At 41.6% G+C, this 27271-nt stretch overlaps 2 protein-coding genes across 2 annotated transcripts in view; one reads left to right on the top strand and one right to left on the bottom strand.

Moving 5' to 3' along the window:
• LOC143099840 (transient receptor potential cation channel subfamily M member 2-like) overlaps positions 1-15075 on the bottom strand; it is a 30321-nt gene extending 15246 nt beyond the window's left edge. Inside the window, exons 1-6 of the mRNA XM_076262752.1 lie at positions 14829-15075; positions 8903-9062; positions 8319-8499; positions 4901-5067; positions 546-711; positions 198-259 (exon numbers count right to left, since the gene is read on the bottom strand). Coding sequence (XP_076118867.1) covers positions 198-259; positions 546-711; positions 4901-5067; positions 8319-8499; positions 8903-9062; positions 14829-14944 — 852 coding nt within the window. The 5' untranslated portion in view covers positions 14945-15075. The remainder of the gene's footprint in view (positions 1-197; positions 260-545; positions 712-4900; positions 5068-8318; positions 8500-8902; positions 9063-14828) is intronic.
• A 3645-nt stretch (positions 15076-18720) lies between these two features.
• Positions 18721-25928, top strand: LOC143100217 (E3 ubiquitin/ISG15 ligase TRIM25-like). The gene is made up of 7 exons (XM_076263187.1): positions 18721-19374; positions 19768-19863; positions 21621-21854; positions 22839-22968; positions 23494-23595; positions 24491-24673; positions 24806-25928. Exons 1-7 carry the CDS (start codon positions 18790-18792, stop codon positions 24892-24894), a joined length of 1419 nt encoding a protein of 472 aa, XP_076119302.1. The 5' UTR covers positions 18721-18789; the 3' UTR covers positions 24895-25928.
• The last annotated feature ends 1343 nt before the right edge of the window (positions 25929-27271 follow it).

The following is a 27271-nucleotide window of genomic DNA, read 5'->3' as shown; positions in this document are numbered from 1 at the left end:
TGATTAACTTGATACTTAAAATTACTCACATTACACATTACAATGAATTTAATTAAAAAAATACATTGCTTAAATAGGAACTCATTCAATTGAAGATGGTCACAGAAAGACACAGACATGGACTCACAACAATATGCTAGATGCCCCTACAAGGTAAATTAACTCCATATGCAAAAATGTTAAACAGAAGCTCTTACATTCAGAGTGTCCAGTCCTCCGTCCAACACCACACACACAACAGGGATCTTCACATCACTTTCTGGAAGAGGCACGAGATGCACACACACACACACACACACACACACACACACACACACACACACACACCAAGCAGAGATTGCAACCATTTGCCTTAGGATATTGGGGAGATGTTATGTATTGTCAATCACTTTGGAGAATAGTGTTAACCAAATGCATTAAGTTACGTAACTTTAAAATGAACTTTAACATTAAGTTATTAATACATTCCAATAAGTAAGTCATAAGTAAATACTTCGAACTACTGTATATGGTCATACAGTGAGCGTGTGTGTCAGACAGCTGACCTCGGTTTCCCAGGTGCTTCTCCAGGCGGCTGCGCAGGCGATTCTCCACGCCGTAGTGGCCATGCGTGCCGTCGTCCACCAGCAGGAAGTGCGAGTGGTTGCTGTCCAGGCAGAAGAGCTGCCCCTGCCTCCGCTCGTCCAGTGTGTAGTGGGCAGGAAAACAGCCCTGGAGAGAGGAGGAGAGAGACAAGCAATAAACAAACAAACAAATAGAGAAGCAGGCAGACAGATAGACAGTGAGACAGATACAGACAGACAGTGAGACAGATGGATGTGTGTGGCATGAAGTGTAACAGTATAGTCCAAATGTGATATATAAAGTTTACAGTCTATGTTTAATGTATGCATATACTATACTGTATATGTACAGTATGCCTATGTAGGGCATTTATACAGTACATCTACAGCACACAGCAATATATAAATACTGGTGAGTCATTCTGTATCAAATCAGACAAAATCCAGGAAAATAGTTGCAGTGCCGACTCCGATTTTCCTCTTTCCTCACTTTACTATGAACTATTTACTATTAACAAATAACTAAGAATAACAAATATATACAGAATGACAATAGTGCATATTACTACAAAAGTTTGTCTACACAATGTTTAGGTCCCATTACTAAAACCTGTCAAATATTTTTGTTCAATTCTATTGTTTTCATAGTCTTTTTGCTGTTGATTGTTTACACTCTCTGAAAGGTCTTATCTTGGAGGCCATGTTTGGACATTCATATCTTAAAAAATATTATTCCTAGCCTGACCAAACAAAGTTTGTACTACAGTCTCATTGGTTTTATAGAAATCCCTAGTTTCAGGAAAAAAACATGCAAAAAGTGATATTGAGGGTCTCAAAACTCCTATATTGTGACACACCTGGGGGGTATTCCAGAAAGGAGGTTTAACAAACACTGAGATAAAACTTAATCTCTGGGTTGTCTGAACCTGTGGCGACTAAACCCGAGCTGTCAGTTCCAAAACACCGGTTACCAGTTAGTTCAATCAACCCTGTGTTAGTTAACCTACAGTTGTGAACGTTCACGGCAAACTTATAAAGGCATCATCTATTGAGAGTCTAAACCATGAGTGAAACCGGCGAAACGAAGAGCACTGTATTTTTTCAGAAGCGGAGTAGCAAGTTCTCCTCAAGGCTTGCGAGGAGGAGAGCACTGTAATAAGAAAAAAGAGCAATAGGCTACTTGAGCGTCTGCCAAGGAACGAGACCTTGCTTTGCAGAGAATGGCCTTAACCATGTGTAAATACGTAAGTTTAGCATAGCCTATTAATGTCAAAAGCACAATTAAATAATTCAGTGGACATTACGTATTGTAGGCTATTGACTGCTTTGAATTATGCTTTCTTAAACTAGCCTTGTCACAGATTGAGTGGGCCATAGACTCCTTGAGAATCCCAAATGTGATTTTCTATTTTAACACGGGTTCTACAGCTGTGGGCCAAGTTAAACCTTTGCGCTGCAGCATCGGAAGGGATGGGTATCCTCTATCCCCCAGTAACATACCCATCAAGTTCTCCTGTAATTGCATATACAGTATGACATTAAGTTACAGCCTACACATGAATTAGTCTGTAGTGGATCTGATAATATTCTAGTAAAGTGTATGCCTGTTGAAATGTGTCGCTCAAATTAGATTCCCGGTACATCCTGGCATCATATAGGCCTACTGGGCCCTCCACGTTAAGATGTGAAGCATCACATATCATCTGGCAATTATTAAGTAGCCCCCATTGACTAATTTATGCCTAATCCTGTGAACATTTCAGATGCAACACCATTGCCAAACGCACATGGCAGCAGGTGAAAATGAAACACAAAAACATTATTCATTATATAGTTCTAGCTTGCATTAATATTTCTTAATTATGAAAACATGTTGTATGCTTATTATATATCATATAATATATATAGCCTTCACTTGGCCTCTGTTTTACAGCTAACAAGAAAAAGGTGTCTTTGAACACTACTGTAGGAGGAAAAGCATGTTTTACAGTAGCAGAGGAGTTGGCCATCGCAAATAGTAGGAGGCCGATTATGGAGGGGGTTGAGGGAGGCATTCGGTCTGATTCTGGTACTGTGGAAATGTGCAGCCTTTATGTGCAGGGTAGGCCTAATATGACAGTCAATTTTATGTTAAAATGGTGATTTTAATTTATTAGGCTTATGCAAGGCCGTAGTCATGATGTCAACATTGTGGGGGACCAAATCTGTGGTTGGGTGTGAGGAACCCCTGGGCACAGATGCCCCCCCTCCCTCCCTCCAGATAGAGGGGTCCTAAGGCATTCTACCACGGAAGATTTGTTAAAAAATGACCCTTTAAATGATGACTTCTGTCTATCACCGCAAGTGCATTGTAAACGTTTTTTTCCAACTTGTGTGCCGTCGCCACATTTGATTCTTATGTTTTACCTGCATGGATGCTCGATTCAGTGCGCATCTAAATAAAATGCAAGATGCAACAACCATTTCTAAGAGGCCTATAAAGAGGGTATTTCTTGGCATTAGTACTAGCATATGAATGCGTTATTTATGTTGTAAGACATGTGAAAGAAATGAATTACACAGGCTTGCACAAATTCATAATTTCAAATAAAACATTTCACTTTCGCTATCATTGCGAGAATAGGTTACAATAGGAAAATGTTTCAAAGTTCCCTTTGAGACTGTGCTACACCTTTCCAACAAGTTTTGTGAGAATTGTACCGGTAGCTTTTGTGATATTGTTGCCAGCCCTACCTCACCGCAGTAAGGTCAGAGAGGGTTAAAGCAGAGCTAGTAATCAAGGATCTTTGGTAGGGTGCAGTAAATGGAAGCTTTTGATAGCGCACGCCACTAACAAAAAACTAGGGTGACCAGATGTGCTCTTTTACAGGACATGCCCTCTTTGAGACCTTAAAAATCGTTTTTTTCTTTCTTTCTTTTTCTATGTCCGTATATTGGGGGGGGGGGGGGGTTAGGTTTGGTCATATTTGAATATTGGGGGGGACACGTCCCCCTCAATGTCTATGGTGACTACGGCCCTGGGCTTATGTCCGATTTATTTTCGGACATACAGTAGGCTATTCTTGCTCAGATGTTCAGCATAGGCCTACTGTAGGCCTATGTCTGATTCATTTTCGGACACAGTATTCTTGCTCAGATGTTCAGCATCACCGATGGAATACATGAATTGTCCACGTAAGGGCATTGCTGGTGACATTAGAGACATCTGCCTAAATTAGCTGACAAAGATAATGAATTCCCTCGGCTAACAATCTATATCTTCATAGAGGATATCGTCCAGGTATATCAGCGGATTCTGGCGGTCTCTAAAAACCCTCGCCCTGCAAAGAGAGCTCCTCCATTGTTAGTGGAGGGGTGGTACTTATAAAGGGTGTGGTTAAACGGAAACCTCGGGTTAACCAAGAACATAACCTGCTCGGAGCAGGTTTAAGATGCAGCGTAAACACCATGGCAGCATACCTCAGTTCAAACCTATCCACCTTTTGTAGTATGGGTTAATCGGGAAGTTACGCCACACGTGATCAAGTTACTCTCGAAGTTACCCAGATAAGCCAGTAACCCCGCTTCGTAGTACAGGCCCCTGGTCTTTTGATGTGGAGACTTCAAATTGTTGGAAAACATCAATAAACTGATGTATTTGAAGAGGAAATAGTGACTGATACCAAATTAAAAAATCCAAACTGATTTTAAATACCCTCAATATGACTTAATGCACATTTTTTATGAAATCTAGGGCCCTTTCGAAAGTTCGGAGATTTTTAGTACAGACTTTAAATTGCTCACACATGCTTTTTATGAGTTGGTCTTCCACCCTAGACAATTTGAGGAGGCTAGGGAAAATATTTGTCAAGATATTAATGCCCATGGCCCTGCCCGTGGCACAACTGGCCGGGGCACCTGCAACGACACCAGCGACCCGGGTTCGATTCCCGCCCCGTGGTTCTTTCCGGATCCCACCCTGACTCTCTCTCCCACTCACTTCCTGTCATTCTCCACTATCCTGTCAGATTAAAGGCATAAAAGCCCCAAAAAATATACCTTTTAAAAAAAGATATCAATGCCCAAACATGGCACGTGTTTTTCAAGCTGTAAAAATGAAAGAATTTCAAAGTCTGAAAAATATATGAAGACAGAAGATTTGCACAGAAATATTTCACAGGCTTTGGTTTTAGGACCCATTGATGATGTAGACAAGGTTTGAACAAAATCTGAGACGGTGCAGCAACAACCTTATCTGGTTTGATACGGAATTCCGGCCCTGGTGCAAAATGGTCAGAAATTGTCAGATGGTTTATGAATCCTTACATATAGCCATATTAGCACTTGTTCGTCCATACCTCAGGGTGTACAAGGGACTGGCGTTTGTGCACGTTGCCCCAGGTGGCCACTCCGATGACCACGATCTCCCCTCGGGCAGAATTGCTGCTGAGGGTGTAGTCACGCACGGCCATCCCCACATGCTTCATCACCCCAGTGTGGGTGCCCCCGGTGATGATCCAGGCACCTGCCCAACCACCAGTAATACTGATAATTATTAGAACCATACCAGATATACAGTAAATATAGAGAGTGGGAACTTGGTCGTGTGCTTCTAATGTCAGTTGGGATGGAAATCATAAGTACTTTTTAATTTCATTACGTGCAAAATGTAAGATAATGTAATGAATGTGGCACAGTAAAGCAGCACGGTCTGGGGCAGCCGTGGCCCACTGGTTAGCACTCTGGACTTGTAACCGGAGGGTTGCCGGTTTGAGCCCTGACCAGTGGGCCGTGGCTGAAGTGCCCTTGAGCAAGGCACCTAACCCCGAGCGCCGCCACTGTAGCAGGCAGCTCACTGCGCCGGGATTAGTGTGTGCTTCACCTCACTGTGTGTTCACTGTGTGCTGTTTGTGTTTCACTAATTCACGACTGGGTTAAATGTAGAGACCAAATTTCCCTTACGGGATCAAAAAGTATATATATATATACTGTCTGTGTGTTTATGTGTGTGTGTATAGCTGATATGGCCCCCCATGAACGGAATTTTTTGAAACTTGACACAGAACCATTATTTTTTGGTTTGGTTCATCACCCCCCCGCCGGACTGGACCCCCCAAACGTGGGGTGGGCAGATACAGTTTTCTGTGAATATCTCAAGAACTATAGGAGGACCAGACTCAAGGGGCCATGTCAACCCATCCCATAATCACTCATTTGATGTATAGCGCCACCTAGTTAAAAATGGAAAAGCAAAAATGAGGTGTTGTAATCCCAGGTATCTCTGGCTGACAGAGGAGTGGGATCATTCTGACACCCTCTGGATGCATGGCTTCTACCCAGCCGTAGAAGCCGTGACGTGGAAAGCAATGTGAAGCACGCTGGATTTTTTACACGGGCACATTGTCTCCTGGAGGACTGAATGAAGACTTTGACCTGACTTGTTTTTTGTAAACATGGACATTTGTGTGTGACTAATAGTAATGTTTCTCAACTGTAATATGCACTTGCAATGTGATGCAGTATGTTAGTGTTGATAATGTTGTGCGTCTGGAGTGGATGATTGAACATGCAGCTAGTCTCTGGTTCTTGTTAATTATTATTATTAGCTATTTGCTAATTGAATGTTTGGTTGAGTCAGATTGGTCCATTTTAATCCTGCTAATGATGTCATGTCCTTTATATGCTGTGAACTCTGATTGCTGGGAATTTGCACTGAGGATGGGGTCACCTGAAACGTTTGCACTTGCACTTCAGTTTTACCAGTATAGTCAATAATACATCACTGAATTTTGTTTACAAATACAAATACAAAAATGAAATTTGTTTTTTGAGGACACTTTTTGAAGAGCAAGCTCCTTCCTTGATTTCTGTCCTTATGAATTGTGGGAAACAAATTGTTCACTAGAAAATGTTGCCAGAAGTTTGCCAGTGTAGGCCGCTAGAGGCAAACTTCCAACAAAGTTCTGGCAACAATGAGAAGTTTGGCACTAATGTATTCGCCAGTGATTTGCCTTCACACTTTGCCAATAATGGCAAACTTTCAGTGAACTTCTGGTGACAAACCTCAGTTGTTTCTGAGGGCGGGCTTTATCTCTCACTTTCTGTTACGCATAGCCTGCCTGCTATGGCCTGCAGCAGCTATATGACCAAGGAAAATAAGAAAATGTTAGCTAACAAACACGGGCCACATGCTACACTCTCTCTGACTATAAACAGGGTAAAACATCATATTGTTAGGCTACTTTTCTCTTGCCCTCGGTGGGTTAAATGAAAGACTTGCTGAGGTGAGGTGTTTAGGCCTACTCGCAAATTCACGTTTCCGCAGCTGGCCGTTTTGAATTGCTTTGCGAAACAAAACGACTCTGCACTGAGTGCGATTGTGAATTTAGCTCGGCTTAATAGTTTAATATTGTCTTGGAAAGTTATTGCTTGTTCACATGGTTGTTAGACGTGACGTTCTCAGGGAGCGCAGACCTTTCCAAGGCCAAATGTAGTTATTTGCAACAAATCTGAAAGTGGAGCGAGCAAAATATTTTGACTTGCTCAGTGATAGGTGTTTAATTTGTTTGTTTTCTGTGTAGCATATAGATGACAATTCTTGATAATTAGCGCGCAAACAAGCGAGACCTAGGCTTCTAGAGTAGACTGATAATGCACCTATTGCTGAGACCCGCCCCGAGTGTTGTAGGAGATATTGACGGCACAATTTACAAAAGACCAGAAAACAATGTTTAAGACATTTGTGGAGAAGAAGGATGGTCCATGTGTTCTTCCTACACCTCACAGTAAGCTATTTCGTTGCTCTGATTGGTTAGGTCTATCCCGTCAGGCTAGGATGGAGTTAGTATGGGAAAAACCTAGACGTACTTCCGGCAAATTCGAGATTCACTCTGAAAGTCCGTCTGGCCAAGACCCATTCTAGCCCATTTCCAATTTTCCTAGATCGAGGAACCAATCAGAACCCTTGAGGCGGGCTTTACATGATGACGATAGCGCACCCTGTTGAAGAAACCATGGCTGCTGCCACTTGTTTGAAGCTGATATCATGTTGGTTTAAGACAGGGAGTTAGATGTTTCTTAACTGCTTCCTTATGTTGGAATATGCAACATTGTACAAACATGTATGTAAGGGATACCTATGTGATATCTGCAACAGTGGTAGGCTACTGAAAACGGTTTGATATTCTGTTCATTTATAGGACTATAGTAGCTGGACACGTAGCCGACAGAAAACACATAGGCTACTTTTGAATTGGTGTGCTATGCGAGCATAACTCGAATGCTACACTTCAGTCGCTCGTCCCCCACTTCAGTCTCTCGTCCCCCATTCCTGCTTTATATGTCCCGGTCAGCCAGAAAGAACAAATGACACGGTTTTGTTCAGAGCTGAAAATGCAATTGTGTTTGACAGAGGGTAAATTGCTAGTGACAAAATATTAGCTTTCAGTGTGGCACAATGTTTTTGTAAATTAGCCTATGTTTAATTAAAAAGTGGTTAATTCTTCCTGCTTCTCCCTACAACCAGACAGTGTTGCAAATTGTGTGTTTCTGTCACTCTGTCTCTTTCGTTGCTCTGATTGGTTTTTGGCCTCTCCTATTGCGTCTGAGGCATTTTGATTGATGTCCGTTTGGGAACGCCCTTTGGAAATGGGCTGTGAACGAACCTTCCCCAGACCCACTCTCAGTTACGACTGAGAAGGGTCTGGTTTCAACCAGGCTAGGATGGAGCAGGAGATGTAGACAAATTGACAAGCATGATTTATGGAGTGTGCTGACCTGTGCTCTGTGCCACTTTGATGAGGCCCCTGCGGAATTTCTGCTTCAGCTGTGTCCTCATGTCGAAGTTCTTGGCCCCACCTGTGACCGAGATGAGCAGGTTCGGGGGGCGGAGCTTCCAGTGTTGCGTAATCATGTGGTACAAAACATCGGAGGGGGTGTCTGAGGAGACGCGCACATACTGCACACTCACAAACAAACACACAAGCACACAAACACACACACATACACACACACACACTCACACACACATGCATACAGTACTTATGAATAATTGCACAAATCACCATACAAAGTGCACAAGGTGACATGTATGTAGAGGCATCTGTTCATTCATACATGCACACACCCACTAATGGATTTGTGCATGCTATTGAGCACACAGATTTACAGACATGAAACTTGTGACATGAGACATGAATTAGCACACAAATGAACTATTATTTGCAATGAGTATGATGTAAGGCAAATGGAAAAAGATGCAATAAACCATTTATATTTAAGCATGCAAAAAAAGGTGAATGAAGTCGGAAGTGCAACTGAATTCACACAAAGCAGAGACTGAATCAGGCCAACGTGTTCACCTTGCTCATGTTTTGGCCAAAATCGATGTCCCCAAAGGCATCAGTGGGAACCTCGCGCATGTGCTTCTGTTCTTTCCAGGACTGTCCCAGAAACCTCTCTGGCTCGATAGCGTCCTTCTCATGGTTGTTTTTTGGGTAGCCACATTTACAAAAGCCCTCTCTGTAAGGACCACAGTGACATAACAGTAAGGGAAGAGAGTGATTTTTTATAGGGAAGAATGTTTCTGACAAGGTTTTAAAATGAAAATGTGTGGCTCTGGGTTAATTATGGCACCAAGGGTGTAGGTTTGGTCTGAGGTTTGGTTGGGACACTACACCCCCCCCCCCCGAATAAAAATCCACTCAAGTCTTTCACCAGCCACTAGAGATACAGTATGAAAATGTGATATCATGATTATAGTAACCTAAATGGTCCCTGTTATTTGATCATTATTGCGATACGCTTAAAATGTGCTGAATTTTTCTCTAAACAAGTGTTGGACAGAACTCAAAATTGACCTGTCCTCCATGCACAGTAGCAACGACACTAAAGGTCAACATAACAGCATTCATCCAAGTGGTGTGACTCCTTTAAGACAATCATTTGGCATGAGTTCTGGAGCTGTCTAGCTTGATACAGTAACTACTGTATTTAACATTTATTTTCTATTTAGTCTGGTATGATATCATGCATTGACCAATTTAAAGAAGCAATATGCAACAATTTTAGCAAAAATTATGCAGGTTGAGAGCCGTTCTGATAACCTGACTCTCGCCAGATGAATTTCCGCCTAGCTCCACTCATCCATCTGGAATCGATCCATTGGAGAGTAGTTTCAGAAGGCTGGGCCTTATCAAAAATCCATGCATATGATTTGGATATGTCACATCTATGAAACTCCCGCCCTGTATCCTGATTTGCTCTACCATAAAATCTGGTGCCGAAATCACTCTCAACGGAAGCGATCCCAGATGTGAGTAGAGCTAGGCGGAGCTAGGCGGAACGTTTGGTGGGTCCTTCGTCTCCCCCTAGTGCTTCTCCGTGGAAAAAACGTATATGCAACTTTCTGGTCCTGTCCCGAACAAATCCGGATGTGACTCAGCGGTCGTATCCAATCGCGTCTCGAAAATGTATTCAGATTGTAGTTTCTAAGAAGACTGCAAAACGGACTCCGACTTGGCGTTGTTGCAGTTGAAATTGTAAGTTGCCTACAGTATACTTGGGTGAACTTTTTTTTGTAACATGGTTTGATAGTCTCTTGAACAATGTGTTTGCTCGACCGTTTTATTGTGAGCCCTGTATGTGTTTAGCTTGGTTTCTTGATGGCTAGCTGGCTAGCTAGTGGGAGTTTAGCGTAGCAGTCACTTGCTACCGAAGCTGCAGGGGAGCTATGTCCTAAAAAATGCGAGCCCAAATCAGGCGAAAACCCAGAAACAGCGAAGGAATAACCAGACCTGCATAGGGCTTCTTTAAGCACAGCTCAGTTTTAAGAAACTTAAATACATACATGCTTAGCATTTTGTGAAAATAAATCATTAAGACTACATGGACAAACACTTAACCATGAGCAATATATTCTCTGATTCTAATATTTACAGATAGCTAGGCAATGTAAGCACAGCACAGTTTTAAAAGCCCAAAATTGGAGACCATGTTGAATTTTGCTACAATTTATTTAAAAACCGGATTACTCTGGTACGGCTTATTATACACAGGAATGCATTACACCTTTGTGTTCGGTAAGGTCTGCTGTTTATGATATATGGTTTGTCATGTGTTGCCTAAAGAGTTTGTGAGATATTCTACCGAGACGAATGAATGTGGAGATGGGCGTAGAGAATAATGATTAAATCTCTTGAAAATTCGAAGTTATTTTCCTCGCGAACTGTTTATCACAGTAAATAGCAGCTAGCCAGCACCATTTAAAACATTGAATTGACAGCATACAGGAAGCTAAGCCAATAAAAAAACAGACCTGTCTCAAACACGTATTTCGGGAGGCAGTACTGAAGTGGGAAATTATTTAACCCTTTGTGTATCGCATGTGAGCGTTTTTTTTTTTCGTTTCAACCTGAATATTGGTGGGGACATTTCAGTCGTAATTTGACATTGGTGTGGACACATCATTCAGTCCCCACCCAAATCTACGTCCATGTATGGCACCACTTGAGCTTGTGCCAAAATTAGACAGGTTTTTGAGTAAATTTGAGTAATAATGTCCTAATAGCGATTTTTAGACAATACGCCAGACCCCTCCTTATGTTGTTAATTGCCACACCCCTTAGCGCATTGCTCAAAAAAAGAGACATGCAAGATAAGTATAAATGTTGCACTGGGATAATAATCTGCTTTCCGCCAGGTCGGAAAATAGGGCCCTATTACAGTAAGTATAAGTATAAGTATATATACTCTTTTGATCCCATGAGGGAAATTTGGTCTCTGCATTTATCCCAATCCGTGAATTAGTGAAACACACAGTGAACACACAGTGAGGTGAAGCGCACACTAATCCCGGTGCAGTGAGCTGCCTGCAACAACAGTGGCGCTCGTGGAGCAGTGAGGGGTTAGGTGCCTTGCTCATGGGCACTTCAGCTGTGCCTACTGGTCGGGGATTGAACCGGCAACCCTCCGGTAACAAGTCCGAAGCGCTAACCAGTAGTAACTGACCCATAGCCCTGTTGTATAAGCTCACCACATGCAGCCCATCGGAAAAAGATTGAGATAATTTGGGACAACGTAGGCCAAGTTATGGACAGGCTGCTTCAAGCAGACCCATGGGGGCATCAAAACTGAAACTGAAAGTAACTTCTCACTGCCCCATGGGTCTGCTTTAAGCTGCCTGTCCATAACTTGGCCTATGCTGTCCCAAATTGTCTCATTATTCTCCCTATGGGCTGCATGTGATGAGCTTGAACAACAGGACTATGGGTCAATTTACACTTAACTTACACTTTAAAGACATGCATACAATGGAACTGTCTTGAGACACCACAGACTGTCATAGGACCTACAGACAGTTTGTGACATACTGTCCGTTTTACATTGCTCCAGCCAAAGAAATTCAGACAGAAATTCATGTGCATGTATTGATCATGACAATTTCAAGCTCAGTGTTGAAAGGTTGTACCAGAAAGGCATTCTACAGACAAACAGTATTTCAGATCTGCTGGCTGGTATTGCATGTGATACATCCAGCAAACAATGCATGTATCGTATGTGTGTGAAATGCTGCTGCAATGAGGTGGAATTTGAGGGCCCTCTCGATGAAGACATTCTAACTTGGCAGCAGTGGTCGAGGATCAGGTGACACAGAGCGGGAAGACTGCTGACCTTCTTGGTCTTCTCAACAAGAAGCTTGAATCTCTGGCCAAACACCAATTCAACTGGATCCATCGACACTACAAGATGATGAAATCTGCATCCATGTAGATTTCTCAGAAAACTACAGCTGCAAGTTAAATACAGAAATTCAGGCTTTTCATTTCGGTGGCAGCCGCAAGCAGGCCACCATCCATACCTGTGTGGTATACACAGCACTGACATCATATTCCTATGCCACCATCTCTGCCTCACTCCGCCACGATGAGCGTGCTGTGTGGGCACACCTAGAGCCTGTACTGAAGGATCCCATCCTGAAGTGCAAATCACCACCTTCTTCACTTCATATAATAAGTGATGGGCCTGTTAACCAGTATAGGAACAGGATTTTTTTAACAATTTATTAAGTGCCTTTTCTTTATGGATTCAAGAATGTTTCGTGGAAATTTTAGTGAAAAGGCCCATGGAAAGGGCGCCCCTGATGGCGTTGGTGGGGCCGTAAAGCGGCTTGCTGATACAGCAGTCCTGAGGGAGAAGGATTTGCAGACCGCAGAGGATGTCTTCTAGCCTGACGGGCCAGACCCACATTAAAATGTAGGGTCTGGGCACTCACCGTTCACAGTGCTCAGTCCGAGGGGCGGGATAATCGGTTGTCTTTAAAATTCCCTCTGCACGCAATAGGACAGCGCTATGAGTCCCATGCGTTTCCCACCAGCGGAGCTAGTTGACTAGTTCAAACTTTTTCCAACTTTAATAAAAGCTTAACTCGTGTCACACCGTTCGCCAACAGCAACATCCATCTTATTTGTTTTCAAGTAGCAGGGAATTCAAGAAAAAACGTTGCAACTCTGCCATTAATCATTATGTTAAGCCCGCCTAACGACTTTTTACACGATTTGATTGGCCTGATAGAAGTTTAATTTTTCGAGCTCACAAGCCAACGGAGAGTTGCTGCCGCTAGGGTGAGTCTAGATTTCTAGCCTAGATGTCTTCAACTTTCTGAAGGATGAGTCCAGTGTCCGTTGCTACTAGATCTCAGAATAAGAAATTGAAAGGTAGGAAGAGAAAGTCCCGGCCTTCATTCCAACTGTGAAAGGTACACTAAAGATTCACCAGGTGACCTGTGCAGAGCCAGCTGTGATCCAGTACAGGGAGATTTCATGCTTTTGCAAAAGACCCAATATCTGCAACTGTCACGGGCCATCTGTAGTCGATTTCCGGGACCCACCAGCCACCACCTCAACATCTGACAGCGTGTAAGATCAGGAAAGTAAGCAGGGAAAGTTTGCTCTTCTCAGATACTGTAAAAGGGCAAACCATGTGGGGCAGATCATTCAGGTAGTTTGGGATGAAGTAGAGGTAAGCTGCATGCAACGGCTAGCCAGGAAGAATGTCTTTTACCTGGCCTCATCCACATCCTTCCTGTTCTATTTTGAGTCTGATGTTCTTCACATCATTTCTGAGCCAGAACGTGTGAACTCGCGTCATTCCAAACTCCCAGAAGATGCCTGGAAACAATTCCAAGCACACAGCCTAAAAGGTTAATTTTCCACAGTCTCAACTTATCTGGTCAGGAATCAAGTCTTAAGTTTCTGAGACGCTGTTTCATTTATTGTTATGTTCATGTGAAATAATTTGTGCAGATCTCATCAGAGGGCATGAACTCACACTGATGGTTGTCAGTTATTAAAATTGTAATCAAAACAGTTTAGTGATGAAAGAAATGAAAAAATATATACTCTCCACACACTCTATCACTCTCTCTCTCACACACACACACTCACTCAGTCACTCTTTCAAAACAATGGCTGTTATTTTACAAAAGGAAATTGTATGAGAACGTAACTGAAATTACAACACAAGTCAATCCTGTTTGTTCATGGTTGTTAAGAAATGATCATACCCACTCTTCACTCACTCTTATTCTCTCACAAACACACTTTATCACACTCTCTTTAAAAACAATGGGTATCTAAAATTGTATGAGAACTGAGCTGAAATCAAGTTAATGGAACATAGTTAATCCTGTTTCTTCATTGATGTTGTTTATTTATATGGAATATGATTAATTACATGAATATATATTAAAATATCCATTTTCTGTGTCAATTTCTTGTCCTATTGCTGTAGACATTATATGGCCAGTTGGTGTAACCGATTAATGTCAATTGGTGTAAGTAACCAGTATTTTGTCTAAAAGACTAATATTGTACAAAAAAGTTCATATGGATAATGATTTTATAACATTTACAACTCTACTACACTGCAATAATGGGTGTTTAAACCATTTTTACTCAAATGGTCAAAGAATAGACATAAAACAAATGTTTACAGCATATGGTCTTGCTCAGTACAATGAAAAACCCATATAATTTAAATTTAGAAATACATATAATAAAACATATTCTCATAGGATATTAATAAATAAACTATAATTTCATAAGAGCAATTGCATGAACTCTAGGAGGTGTGAAATATGTCAGTTTTTGTGGTTACACCATTTGACAGTTTAACAGGCTGACCCTTATCTGTCACTGACCCACACACACACACATGTAACACCAGTCCCTGACATTGTTCCACCAAAACCTACACAAAGATCAAAGCCTCCAGGCCAGACGGACCCACCTCTCAGTCTGTACGTAGAAGCAGCATTCCTTCTTCTTGATATTCTCCTTAATCCAGGATTTGAGTTTGGGGGTCTTGCCGGCAGCCAGTTTCTGAAGCGGAAGCTGAGTTTCCATTGCAACGATGCATAAAATAAAAAATAAAACTGATGCAATGCGATAAAATGTGTGTTATCTTCTTGCGATAGTCATACTAGATGAGTGTGACAACAGCGTTGCAAGCAGTGGGGTTATGGGCCTTATAACACCTCCACTTAACACCTAACACCACTTCTTGTTTCTGTTGACAGGCCCACGCAACTGCTTCAGGGGTGGGGGTTGTGGGATAGGGAAGTGAAACAATCCGGCCAAATTATAAATAACTCCCTACTCTAGCAATTATCTGCTGCTCTAACAGAAGATCTATTCTAAGCTATCTGATTTAATAGATTGGTGTAAGTGAAAAGGTACTGATCTACATCTTATCTGGACTATTCTGGATCAGAGTTGGGGAAGAGTTTAGCCTATACTGGAAAACATTGGAGTTGGTGAAAATTTAGCCTAAGAGTAAAATGTCAACAGAATACATGATAATTTGCTGCAAACCTACCAATAGAGATTTTGCTTCATTCTGATGACTATTATAGAGCACATTCTTATTTAGGACTATTGTTAAATGTGGTTCACTGGAATGTCTCCATGTCCATGACTCTTTATGACAATAGTGTATGTACTGGGAATGTTTAGAGTCTACACTATCTTGCACTGTGCCCTTAAGGTTTGAGTTCACACAAAACCAGGAAGAAACAAACACAGACGCCCATTCAATTTAGAAGCTTTGGGTGGATTACCGGTATATCTCAGAAAACTACAGCTGCAAGTTAAATACAGAAATTCAGGCTTTTCATTTCGGTGGCAGCCGCAAGCAGGCCACCATCTATACCTGTGTGGTATACACAGCACTGACATCATATTCCTATGCCACCATCTCTGCCTCACTCCGCCACGATGAGCGTGCTGTGTGGGCACACCTAGAGCCTGATGAGTGTGCTGTGTGGGCACATCTAGAGCCTGATGAGTGTGCTGTGTGGGCACATCTAGAGCCTGATGAGTGTGCTGTGTGGGCACACCTGGAGCCTGATGAGCGTGCTGTGTGGGCACACCTAGAGCCTGATGAGCGTGCTGTGTGGGCACACCTAGAGCCTGTACTGAAGGATCCCATCCTGAAGTGCAAATCACCACCTTCTTCACTTCATATAATAAGTGATGGGCCTGTTAACCAGTATAGAAACAGGATTTTTAAAACAAATTATTAAGTACAGTGCCTTTTCTTTATGGATTCAAGAATGTTTCGTGGAAATTTTAGTGAAAAGGCCCATGGAAAGGGCGCCCCTGATGGCGTTGGTGGGGCCGTAAAGCGGCTTGCTGATACAGCAGTCCTGAGGGAGAAGGATTTGCAGACCGCAGAGGATGTCTTCTAGCCTGACGGGCCAGACCCACATTAAAATGTAGGGTCTGGGCACTCACCGTTCACAGTGCTCAGTCCGAGGGGCGGGATAATCGGTTGTCTTTAAAATTCCCTCTGCACGCAATAGGACAGCGCTATGAGTCCCATGCGTTTCCCACCAGCGGAGCTAGTTGACTAGTTCAAACTTTTTCCAACTTTAATAAAAGCTTAACTCGTGTCACACCGTTCGCCAACAGCAACATCCATCTTATTTGTTTTCAAGTAGCAGGGAATTCAAGAAAAAACGTTGCAACTCTGCCATCATTATGTTAAGCCCGCCTAACGACTTTTTACACGATTTGATTGGCTTTAAATTTTTATTTAGGACTATTGTTAAATGTGGTTCACTGGAATGTCTCCATGTCCATGACTCTTTATGACAATAGTATATGTACTGGGAAAGTTTAGAGTCTACAACACTATCTTGCACTGTGCCCTTAAGGTTTGAGTTCACACAAAACCAGGAAGAAACAAACACAGACGCCCATTCAATTTAGAAGCTTTGGGTGGATTATATCTCAGAAGGCAAGTGAGATGGGCCTTCATGCTTGTGTGTTCATCAGTGTCTTATCCAGCATTTTCATTGTGGATATTGAGAAACCATGTAATTGACTTAGACCTTTAAGAATTGAAAATGAGTGAGGAAAACTGTGAGCCATATTTATGTTCTCAGCATAGATGTAGACATACTAATTGTTCAATACGTGTGATTGGTTATCAATGATGTCATTTGTGACAAAGTGATAGATGAAATATTGTAATTATATGAATGTTTGTAATTATATGAAGTAATCAAAAATATCTTTTGCTGAATAACTGCTATTTTAACGGCAATATCCAATGATACATAAATTATTTTCAAAAGATAGCAAAGGAATATGCAGCCATGTGAAAAAGCATAGGAAATGTGGGTCGTTTTTGACCCATGTCTGAAAACTGGATGAAGTAGGACTAATGAAAAAACTGTGAAAAAAGATCAAGTTAAAAGTTATGATTTGTAATAATCCAAGACAAGATATTACATTAATATCTGGGAAATTGACTGATGAAATAGCCTAGGCTACATAAATTCTAAAAATATTGCACACACATCCATGAATTAGGCTACCATAGGAAATGATTAGCTATATTTCTCTCTCTGCAGGAGAAGTTGTGCATTATGCTATTTCAAACTGTGGAAAAAAGTAACGATAAAGCACATGAATTTCCCTCTTCCTTAGCGAAAGAGTTAGATATTAGCTACGTTTGGCAGGCAGAAGAACAATGTTAGAAACAGATTTAAAAGTGAGTTTTTTTTGTTTCTCACTTCTCTTAACCGGGATGGTGGTCCCAATATTGCTGGTTGGATGCTAAGGGGAGTGGGGGAAAGTCACCATTGTTTGGAGGAAACTGGTCTGATTAGCCTCAGAGAATGTCTAATAAGAGAACCGCCACTCTCGGGAAACTTCCTTTTCTGGTTCCACATGAGGGCGCTCACGAATAAGTGCAGAATTAGATAGATAGATAGATAGATAGATAGATACTTTATTGATCCCCAGGGGAAATTCAAGGTCTCAGCAGCATACATAACACACAACCACATTCTTTAACATCAGAAAGAGTAATAAAGTATATAATATAAAACACAACTAAGCAATAAGGACATTAGAAGATAAAGAATGCTAAATATACTAAAATACAAATTATATAACTAACACTTAATGCAATATATAAAAATATACTAAATACAAATTACAAAAATACAAATTATACTAGCTAACACTTAATCTAAGTCATTCTAGAAACAGTATCCACATAGTGGTGACTAATCAATCAGAACCATCCAATTAATGGAGGTCTATGGAGCTGTACCCCTCAAATCCATTTTTCTCGGGATATAATTTTTTGCCCAGAAATTTGAATGTTGCATGTGAAAGAAGGGACAGAGAAAATACACACCGCTGAGTATTATATTTTTTGAGTCACGTATTTGTTCTAAAAAGCCTTTCAAATGCGTCAATGACGTCATTCATTATCAGAAAGCTAGTGTGTTGTGGGCAACAACGACCCAACCTGTAAGAAATCGAAAGGACGTAAGTACTCGTTTATTCAACTTTTTACCTATAGTGAGCTTGCAGAAACCACAATCAAATCTTCGATTTTTCAACAACCAGATGAAAGAGACAAATTTAGCCGTCTAGCTCCATAGACCCCCATTGTTTTTGCACTTATTCGTGATCGCCCCTAGCGGAACTGCAACAGATTGCAGGTACAATGGGCTGTGGTAGCCTATTTTTTTAAATCATTATTAAAGATCCAGACTCTCACTCCATTTCGGTAGGTGGCGGTAATGCTTCCAAAAGTTGTTTGCGAAATGCCATTAAAAGGGAAGAAGAAGCACGGACGCCCACTTCTGGTGAAATGAAACCAAAACATTAGCATTTAGCAGACCATTTAGCTTGTAGCTTGTGTGCCTGTAACGTTATGTGAAGAAGAAATGGCCTTTATTCCTGTGTCTCAGGATGAGTTCAACTGTTGTGTTTGTCTGGACTTGCTGAGGGACCCGGTGACTGTTTCCTGTGGACACAGTTTCTGTTTGAACTGCATTACAGGCTGCTGGAATCAAGAAGACCAGAAGGGTGTTTACAGCTGCCCCCAGTGCAGGGAGACCTTCACTCCAAGACCTGTTCTACGCAGAAACACAATGCTGACTGAAGTTATAGAGAAGCTGAAGAAGACCGAACTGCAGTCTGATGGTAAGGCTCCTTCCTACGCCGGACCAGGCGATGTGGAGTGTGACTTCTGCATTGGGAGGAAACATAAAGCCACCAAGTCGTGTCTAACATGCATGGGATCTTACTGTGAGGTTCACATCCGGCCTCACTATGAAGTTACCTGTCTGAAGAAGCACAAGCTGGTTAACGCCATCTCACAGCTACAGGGGAAGATTTGCTCTCAACATGACAGGATCATTGAGGTGTTTTGCCGTACAGATAAGAAGTTAATCTGTATGCTGTGTTTATTGAACGATCACAATGGACATAAAACTGTCTCAGCTGCAGCAGAATGGGCTGAAAATCAGGTTAATTCTCTTGCTTTTTCTTTATTCACAGGATACAAATGTACCATCTTATCATTTGCTAAGTAACTCAAGAAACAGTTTTAAAAAGAATGAACCTGACGTATACTCTTGCATTCTTATTTGTATACACATTCAAGGAATTGATAGCCTACTTTAATCAGTGATAAACTAGTCTAGGCTAGAGTAAACTGCCAACCCAACAACTGTGGTAGGCTACACACACTAGCAGCACTGTTAATTTCTCCCTTTGATATTATAATATTAAGGGGAGAAATTAACAGTGCTGCTAGTGTAAATCATTGAATGATTAACTGACTCAAATTAGGAATACGCTATAAATAAAATATTTATGGACAAATTACTTTGTGTTGGTGTGTGTGCATCTACCTATAGACAAAGTTGCAGGGGACGAAGATGAATAACAAGACACAGATCCAGCAGAGAGAGAAGGAGCTGCAAGAGGTCAAACAGGCCCTGCAAACTCTAAAGGTAATGATACTGTTTAACTTCAACATAGCATATAAGCTGTTTAGTCACCTTGCAAATGCTTGTGGTTCAACTTCACAGCATCTCCCACCAAACAAACAAAACCACACAGACATGGGAAGAACATATAAAGAAACAAAACAAATATAATGACGTAGTGATAGTAATGATAGTATTTTGACATTACTATTTTACCAGGTTGATGGGGTCAGGTCAGGTGGGGCTTGAAAGTTCCCCACCTTCAAACTGGGTAGTGACAGACAAAGTTTGAGAACCACTGCTGTAGACTGATTAGCCTGGAAAATACAGACCCTGATAATCTAGAAAGATTAAGGGTCTGGCAAAGAGCAATGTAATGGCCCAACTCGAGGGGCGGCAACAAGCATGTATTTAAAAATCTCACTGCACGCAATTGGATAACACTAGACCATGTTTACTCTGAATGATTTCGGACCTCGACACAGTCGAATAACACTACGCCCAATGTGTACTGTCCTCCAACGTTGCAGTGCTGTCTTCATCAGTTTAGCTGGTTCCCCGGAATGCAAGGGGAAAAAGTAACGTGCATCATTGCATCAGATATACTATTTAAGGTCTATGCATAGATTTGGTCTACAAACACCTGTTTTTGGAGAGGGTCAACTGTCAGCCACTGGGTGATTTGACACGGAATGACCCTCATGGGATGAGTGAGTGGTTCTCAATCTCAAAAAAGATCCAGAACGACTATAAAATTACTAGAAAACTAGCTGATTGTCTATTTCTGTCTGTCTTGTTTGCCAGAGTGTCTCGCAGAGACAATTCCATTGTGCTCTCGCGAGAACTCTGGATTTCCAGGGTATAGACTGGTTAGAGAGGAGCAGAAACCTGGGCTGGAGCCAACTGTCTGGTGTAGACAACTCGTTACAAAGATGGCAATTATGCTAAATCCTCTTGCTGCATGTATGATGACCAGTCAGTCCATGTGTATAATTTACTTGGTCAGTTTATTTTCTCTAAATAAGATTTATTTATGTGTAGTATGTTGTTCATGCTGCAATAATTATTTGAAGCAATTCAACTATGAACCATAAACTGTGTGTTTAGATTGGATATGTGCAGCAAAGAATCCTGTTAACTGTCCACATGGTGAAATGAGAAGATGAAAACGGGCTTTTTGAAAATCAAGCCCAATTTAAAAAAAAAAAAATGCTCTGACAATATGATAATGATAACAACCAAAGTTAATGCATGGACATGACCTTATAATCCTAAATATAAGTGGGAAAAAAATCTGATGAATTTGTGTCACATATACCTTTTGAATGAGAAGCCCTCAGAGGTGATGATGTCTTTTCACATAATGAATGTTATAACCATTTTCAGAGCTTTGCAGAGGGGAAATTACACAAGATACGTCTGATCCGATTGGATTTTTTAATTCAACAGGAAAATGTACTTCTATTCACATAGTTTCACTAATGTGTGTTGAACAAAAAGGATTGTTCACCACGATGCTTATAATGACTTGAAGTTTCAAAGGGCTGTAGTTTTCCAACGATTAGTTATACAGATATACTATTTAAGATCTATGCATAGATTTAGTCTACAAACACCTGTTTTTGGAGAGGGTCAACTGTCAGCCACTGGGTGATTTGACACGGAATGACCCTCATGGGATGAGTGAGTGGTTCTCAATCTCAAAAAAGATCCAGAACGACTGCACTATAAAATTACTAGAAAACTAGCTGATTGTCTATTTCTGTCTGTCTTGTTAACAGGCCTTTGCACAAGAAGCTGTTGAGGACTCAGAGAGGATGTTCACTGAGCTGATCAGCTTCATGGAGCAAAAGCGCTCTGAGGTGACCGAGTCGATCAGAGCTCAGGAGAGGGCAGAGGTGAGTCAAGCTGAAGGACTCCTGGAGCAGCTGGAGTTGGAGATCACTAAACTGAAGAGCAGAGATGCTGAGATTGAGGAACTTCTACAGAAGGAGGATCCTATTGATTTTCTGCAGGTAAAATCATCAACCCTCAAATCATAAGCTACAATGTTGGCCTGTAAGCGAAAATCATAATGATGATTTCTTCATGCCCACATAATCATGGATTTTTTTGGGGGAAAGCCTTCATGATGGAATACATAATACAAATTATTGGTTGCAGATTCAGTACCAATTAGAATTGTTATGTGAAGGCCGAGGGTGATCTTGTGGTTGAAACCCTCAACGTCCTGGTTAACCGGGAAAACTGTTGACTAATATTAACCATCTGAAAGGGCTCAATTGTTCAGGATATTTTTGAATTGGCAGCACTCCATTATGTTAAGTGTAGCGGAGTGGCAGAGCATTCACCAACTGTACTACAAGGGGCAGCCGTGGCCTACTGGTTAGGGCTTCGGGTTTGTAACCGAAGGGTTGCCTGTTCGATCCCCGACCAGTAGGAAAAATGTGGGCGGGGGAAGTGGTTGAGCACTGCTCTCCCATACCCACATCCAGGGCTGAAGTGCCCTTGAGTAAGGCATCTAACCCCTCGCTGCTCCCCGAGCTAGCAGTGTGCTGAGTGTGTTTCACTAATTCATGGATTGGGATAAATGCAGAGACCAAATTTCCCTTGCAGGATCAAACAAGTATACTTTTACTTTGGAGACCTAGGTTCAAGGCTAGGTTGGTTGACTTCTCTGCCCCTTTGCTACATTAGAAATGGTTGGCCTTTTGTGGGGCCATGAGGCATGCCTCATGGAGGAAAATATTAGTGATTTCTGTCAGCTTCTAGCTTTCATTGTTGAAAAATTATCTCTTGAAAAGAGTCGGAGCCCTGATTTCTAAATTTCACATTTGTATAGTCTAAAAAACGCATTTATGGTGTTCATCAACTGCAGATACCAGCACTAATGCTTGTACATGGCCCTGTGCATAGATAGATACTATGTCTTTAAGATATGCAACTGATTCCTTATACACATACTGCACATGTGTTTATTGGTTTGTCTTTCCCTCCAGAGCTTTTCCCTCACTTCACCTCAGTTCGAGATCCTCTCCAGTGTGACTTCAACGCCACATTTGTCCTTTACTGAAATTAAGGGACCAGCCCTCACGGAAATAAAACAAATGATGTCGAAGTTCAATCCAGGTGAGGCATCTGTGTAAATAAATTCATAAATTATGAATATGATGTTCACACAACACACTTTCATCACCGCCAGGCACCTGATAGGGCAGTTGACACCACAGAAGGAGAGAGGTTTACGAGGTGTAACATCACCCACTGGATGGACTCTGACGAAGACACCGTGTCAAAACGTTTGTCTATTGCTGTGCACTGCAATCTCTATGTGCTCCAGTTAACCTTCTCCCTCTCCCTCTCCCCTGAATAGGCTATCCCTCCTGCATGCGGGCTTTAGCGGGCGGGAGCGGGACATCATGTTACAGATGCGGACGGGAGTGAGACTAAAAATGACACATTAATGCGGGAGCGGGACAGAATAGTCTACACTACACTCACTGCCTGAGCCTCATGCTCCTTAATTAAACCTCTGTACACTACAATGGTGTTATTAAAACAACAACAATAATTAATAATAATGTTCAATCAGTATTTCAGCAGATAATTCTCTGAGCTGGTCAGTGGTAACAACTTCTGCTTTTCCTGTCATAGGTTTCAGGATTGGGGATCGAGTCCAAGTGAGAGCTTCTGTTCAACAGCCAAAGAATGGGGGATGGGGAGGCGTCACTCACAAAAGTTTGGGTGTGATAACATGTGAGGCCCTCATGGTGTTCGTTTTATATTTAAAAAAACAGAGTAGCCACACTCTCTGATATCTTGATAAATGTATTAATGACCGACCTCAGTCACTTAGGGGACACTTAGAAATTTCCATTCCACTCCATTATTGACAGAATATCAGCTATAGAAGGGAAAGGGGTTCTCAACTGTTGTAGAAAGAAATGGCTTATCTTTAATGCAATATCTACATTGCCCATTATCAGCAACCATTCATCCAAAGTTCCAAAGGCACACTCTGTTTACTAATCTGATACTATTTTAAAAGAACCCTTTTGCAATTATGTAAGCACATAATGTCATCTGAAAACTGCTGCCCTGATTACAAAAAACAATGCAACTGATCTCAGCTGGTATTCTGTCTATAATTGAGTAGAATGGAAATTTCTAGGTGACCCCAAATATTTGACCAGTAGGGTACATTTATCAAGATCAGAGTGTGCGGCTGCTCTGTTTTTTAAATTGATAACTTCCTGGCCAGCACCTCTATTTGAGTGTGCATTCCTCCTCCACGTTCTTTTGATATTTGTCTAGAGTTTTTTGAAGCATGATCGGAAGCTAGCCCGAATTGACCCTGCCATCAAAATTTGAGTTTGGGAAATTCAATCTAGAGTCAGTTTATTGAGACGTTTCTATGACTGAATCACAGGAGTTTGGGCCAACGCCCAATGGGAAACGCCCCACAATCAACGCCCCATAACGCCCCATAATCAAGTCCAAAGGGTGTGATGCCAGTCTCAAATTCTGATGAGAATTTGAGTCTGGCTAAGCCAGGCCACAGGCATGAACGAGTGTGCTGCCGAATCCTGGTATTTGATTGTGACTATGATTAGTACTAATCATGTTGAACATCTCTCCCCTGTTCCCATAGCATTCAGCTCACATGGATACATACTGGTTGATTTTCCTGAGTGGAAACAGTGGAAGGCAGATCCCTTTGAAATCAAGCTGGTCCTCAGGATTGGGGACAGAGTCCGAGTGAAGGCTTCTGTTCAAAAGCCAACGCATGGGGGATGGGGAGGCGTCACTCACAAAAGTGTGGGAGTGATAACATGTGAGGCCCTCACGGTGTTCTTTTGATATTTTTTGAAAGTTTTCAGTCTGAGTGTGACGCTTTAATCCTGGTATTTGATTGTGACTATGATTAGTACTAATCATGTTGAACATCTTTCCCCTGTTCCCATAGCGTTCAGCTCACATGGATACATACTGGTTGATTTTCCTGAGTGGAAACAGTGGATGGCAGAGCACTATGAGATCGAGCTGGTCCTCTAATGCATCACATGCTAAATTCTAAAGCAAACTGTTACATGCATTCAAAAGCATCAAATATTTTGATGTATTGAAACTTCCATGATCTCTGGTGTGCAATAAATAGGTCCAACAGTATGAGAAACATCCCAACATGAATTGTACACCACCATGCTTTACTGTCTTCACAGTGTAGGCTAATGTGGCTTAAATTCAATGGGGGCCGCAGACAGTTTGTCCAACGATAGTCCAAAGATTGCTTCCCAGATAATGTGTAATTTCAGGTTGTAAAACTGAAGTAATTTCAAGGACTGAAAATAATATGAAGACAGGATATGAACATAATTAGTTATGTTTTGGGAGCCATTCATGATATAGAAAAGATTAGAACAAAATCAGAGACTGCAGCAACAATCTTATCTGATTTGACACAGAAGTCTGTCAACAAGGAAAGTTCTCATGCTTGAACTATCCTTGTGGAAGGTGGGAGCATTGAGCTGACTCATCAATATCCAAGCTTAAAGTAGCCCTAAAGAGTTATGTTTACCTTTAAATAACATTTCCAAAATCATTTTATTGGCACATACAGTAAAGTCTTCATAGGGTGAACAATACTTCTGCCACACTGTGAGCAGGTGGCATCGCTTGTAAAACTAAGCAGGTAGGCTAAGCTGTAGCAGGTCGGGACATTGTTGGGGCAAAACTGCCAAACCACAACAAATGTCTGATTGTGAATGTGTAATTTACTTCCATGGCAAGACATTGTGAAGATATAATGTTCAGTATGCACACATGTGGCAGCATAAGTCATCTTGGTTATTATCACTGAGTGGCAAAAGCGAATTGAGTGGCAGCATTCCATTTGAATCTCCAGCAAAAAAAATTAAATAGAAAAGAGCTACTGTATAGACCAGTGATTCCCAACCTTTTTCCCCTATAAGAACCCCCCCTTCACATGTAACTATGGACACTGCCCCCCAACCCCATCCCGCACACACAAGCACTCTAAGCACACCTAAGATTCAAAATTAAGTTCAAATAAAAAAATAAAAACGTTATGACATACTTTTCTTTTTTTTAAACACACTTCAGTGAATCAACACATGGAAACATGACCAAACCCATTAGATTCATGCCAACTCCTTATCATGTTCTTTTCTTTTGATAAACTAATGGTCATGAGCTTGCATATTTCTAACCAGGGATGAGATGTTGGATATGTTATTAGTGACAGCCAACCTAGCCAGCTGTCTTAGATTGATCTGTGGATACATTTTGAGCAGTCTCGCGCCTACAGGCTGACTGTATGAAATTGCATACAAGCTGTGGCTCCTGTCTCAAAATCTACTGCTCCAGCCAGTGTGTGGAATTAAGAGTTTTAGGATACGATCAGACAGGAAGCGCTTTGCCGCTTATAAAACGTGAGGTGCACTGTTTTCATAAAAACACAGGTGCCGTCACTGTTTCTATGTGGTCTGCAGTGTTCCGCTTACTGCTGTAGTCAAGACCACCTTTGTCAAGTCCAAGACCAGGACTTGTTGAGACCAAGACAGAGTCCAAAGAGGTTGAGTCTGAGTCAAGACCGAGGACAGAAAAAAAGTCTTATGCATGACAGTATCAAGACAATCATTTTGGGTTATTATCTGTTGATCTAAAAGTAAAAACAGTGTGACAACACCCAGGATTTGTAAGTATAGCCATTCCCCTTTCCCTCCAATATTATTATAAACATAATAAAGACACCTGGACTTGGTCGAGACCAAAAGCCATATTTGGCAAGACCAGAGGCGGAGACAAGTCCAAGTCCAAATACCAGCGAGTCCGAGACCATAGAAAAACCGTCTTGAGTCCAAGACTGGACTTGAATACTACAGCCCTGGTTCCACTGGGCAGAGGTGTAAAAGTCCAGCTTCAGAAAGACATCAGAAACATGCCCAGTGGTCTCTACACACACACACAGTGTTAAAATGTTGAAGCTGGTAGCCTAAACACTGGCACTCGTTATTCAGTTTAATTATCATGATGCTAATTTACCATAGGCCTATATTTTTTCACATTTTGGGTAGGCCTACACGTTATATTTCCTGTCTTGGTCCACTGGATCAGATGTTATATAAGGAATAATGGCTGCCAAGGTGTCCCGTTATACGGAATTCATGGACAAGGTGGAGGTAGTGATGGGCAAATGAAGCTTTGGTGAAGCACTGAACCACTTTGAACAGTTGATTCGAAAATGGGTTCATTACTCGAAGCTTCAGTAACAGCGACCTCTCCTGGTGAAAAGCCAGGACTGCATCTAAATTATCCCGGCTAGATAATGGACAGGAAGCTTTACTAGTGAAATAAATCTAGTGCACGCACCTAACCACCCCACCCCCACACATACTGTACATAGTGCACA

This window comes from Alosa pseudoharengus, unplaced genomic scaffold, assembly GCF_046254945.1.
Source record: "Alosa pseudoharengus isolate Yale_2024_CS ecotype anadromous, Long Island Sound unplaced genomic scaffold, YU_APseudo_1.1 YU_APseudo_1.1_scf_3, whole genome shotgun sequence".
Taxonomy (NCBI): Eukaryota; Metazoa; Chordata; class Actinopteri; order Clupeiformes; family Clupeidae; genus Alosa; species Alosa pseudoharengus.
The sequence above is the reverse complement of the archived record's forward strand: the minus strand, read 5'-3'. Positions and strand labels throughout refer to the sequence as shown.

Coding starts and splice junctions, on each gene's coding strand:
- LOC143100217 (XM_076263187.1), top strand. CDS start 18,790: ATGGCCTTTATTCCTGTGTCTCAGGATGAGTTCAACTGTTGTGTTTGT. Junction 21,855..22,838: donor ATCCTATTGATTTTCTGCAG/GTAAAATCATCA, acceptor CTTTCCCTCCAG/AGCTTTTCCCTCACTTCACC. Junction 22,969..23,493: donor GATGTCGAAGTTCAATCCAG/GTGAGGCATCTG, acceptor TTCCTGTCATAG/GTTTCAGGATTGGGGATCGA.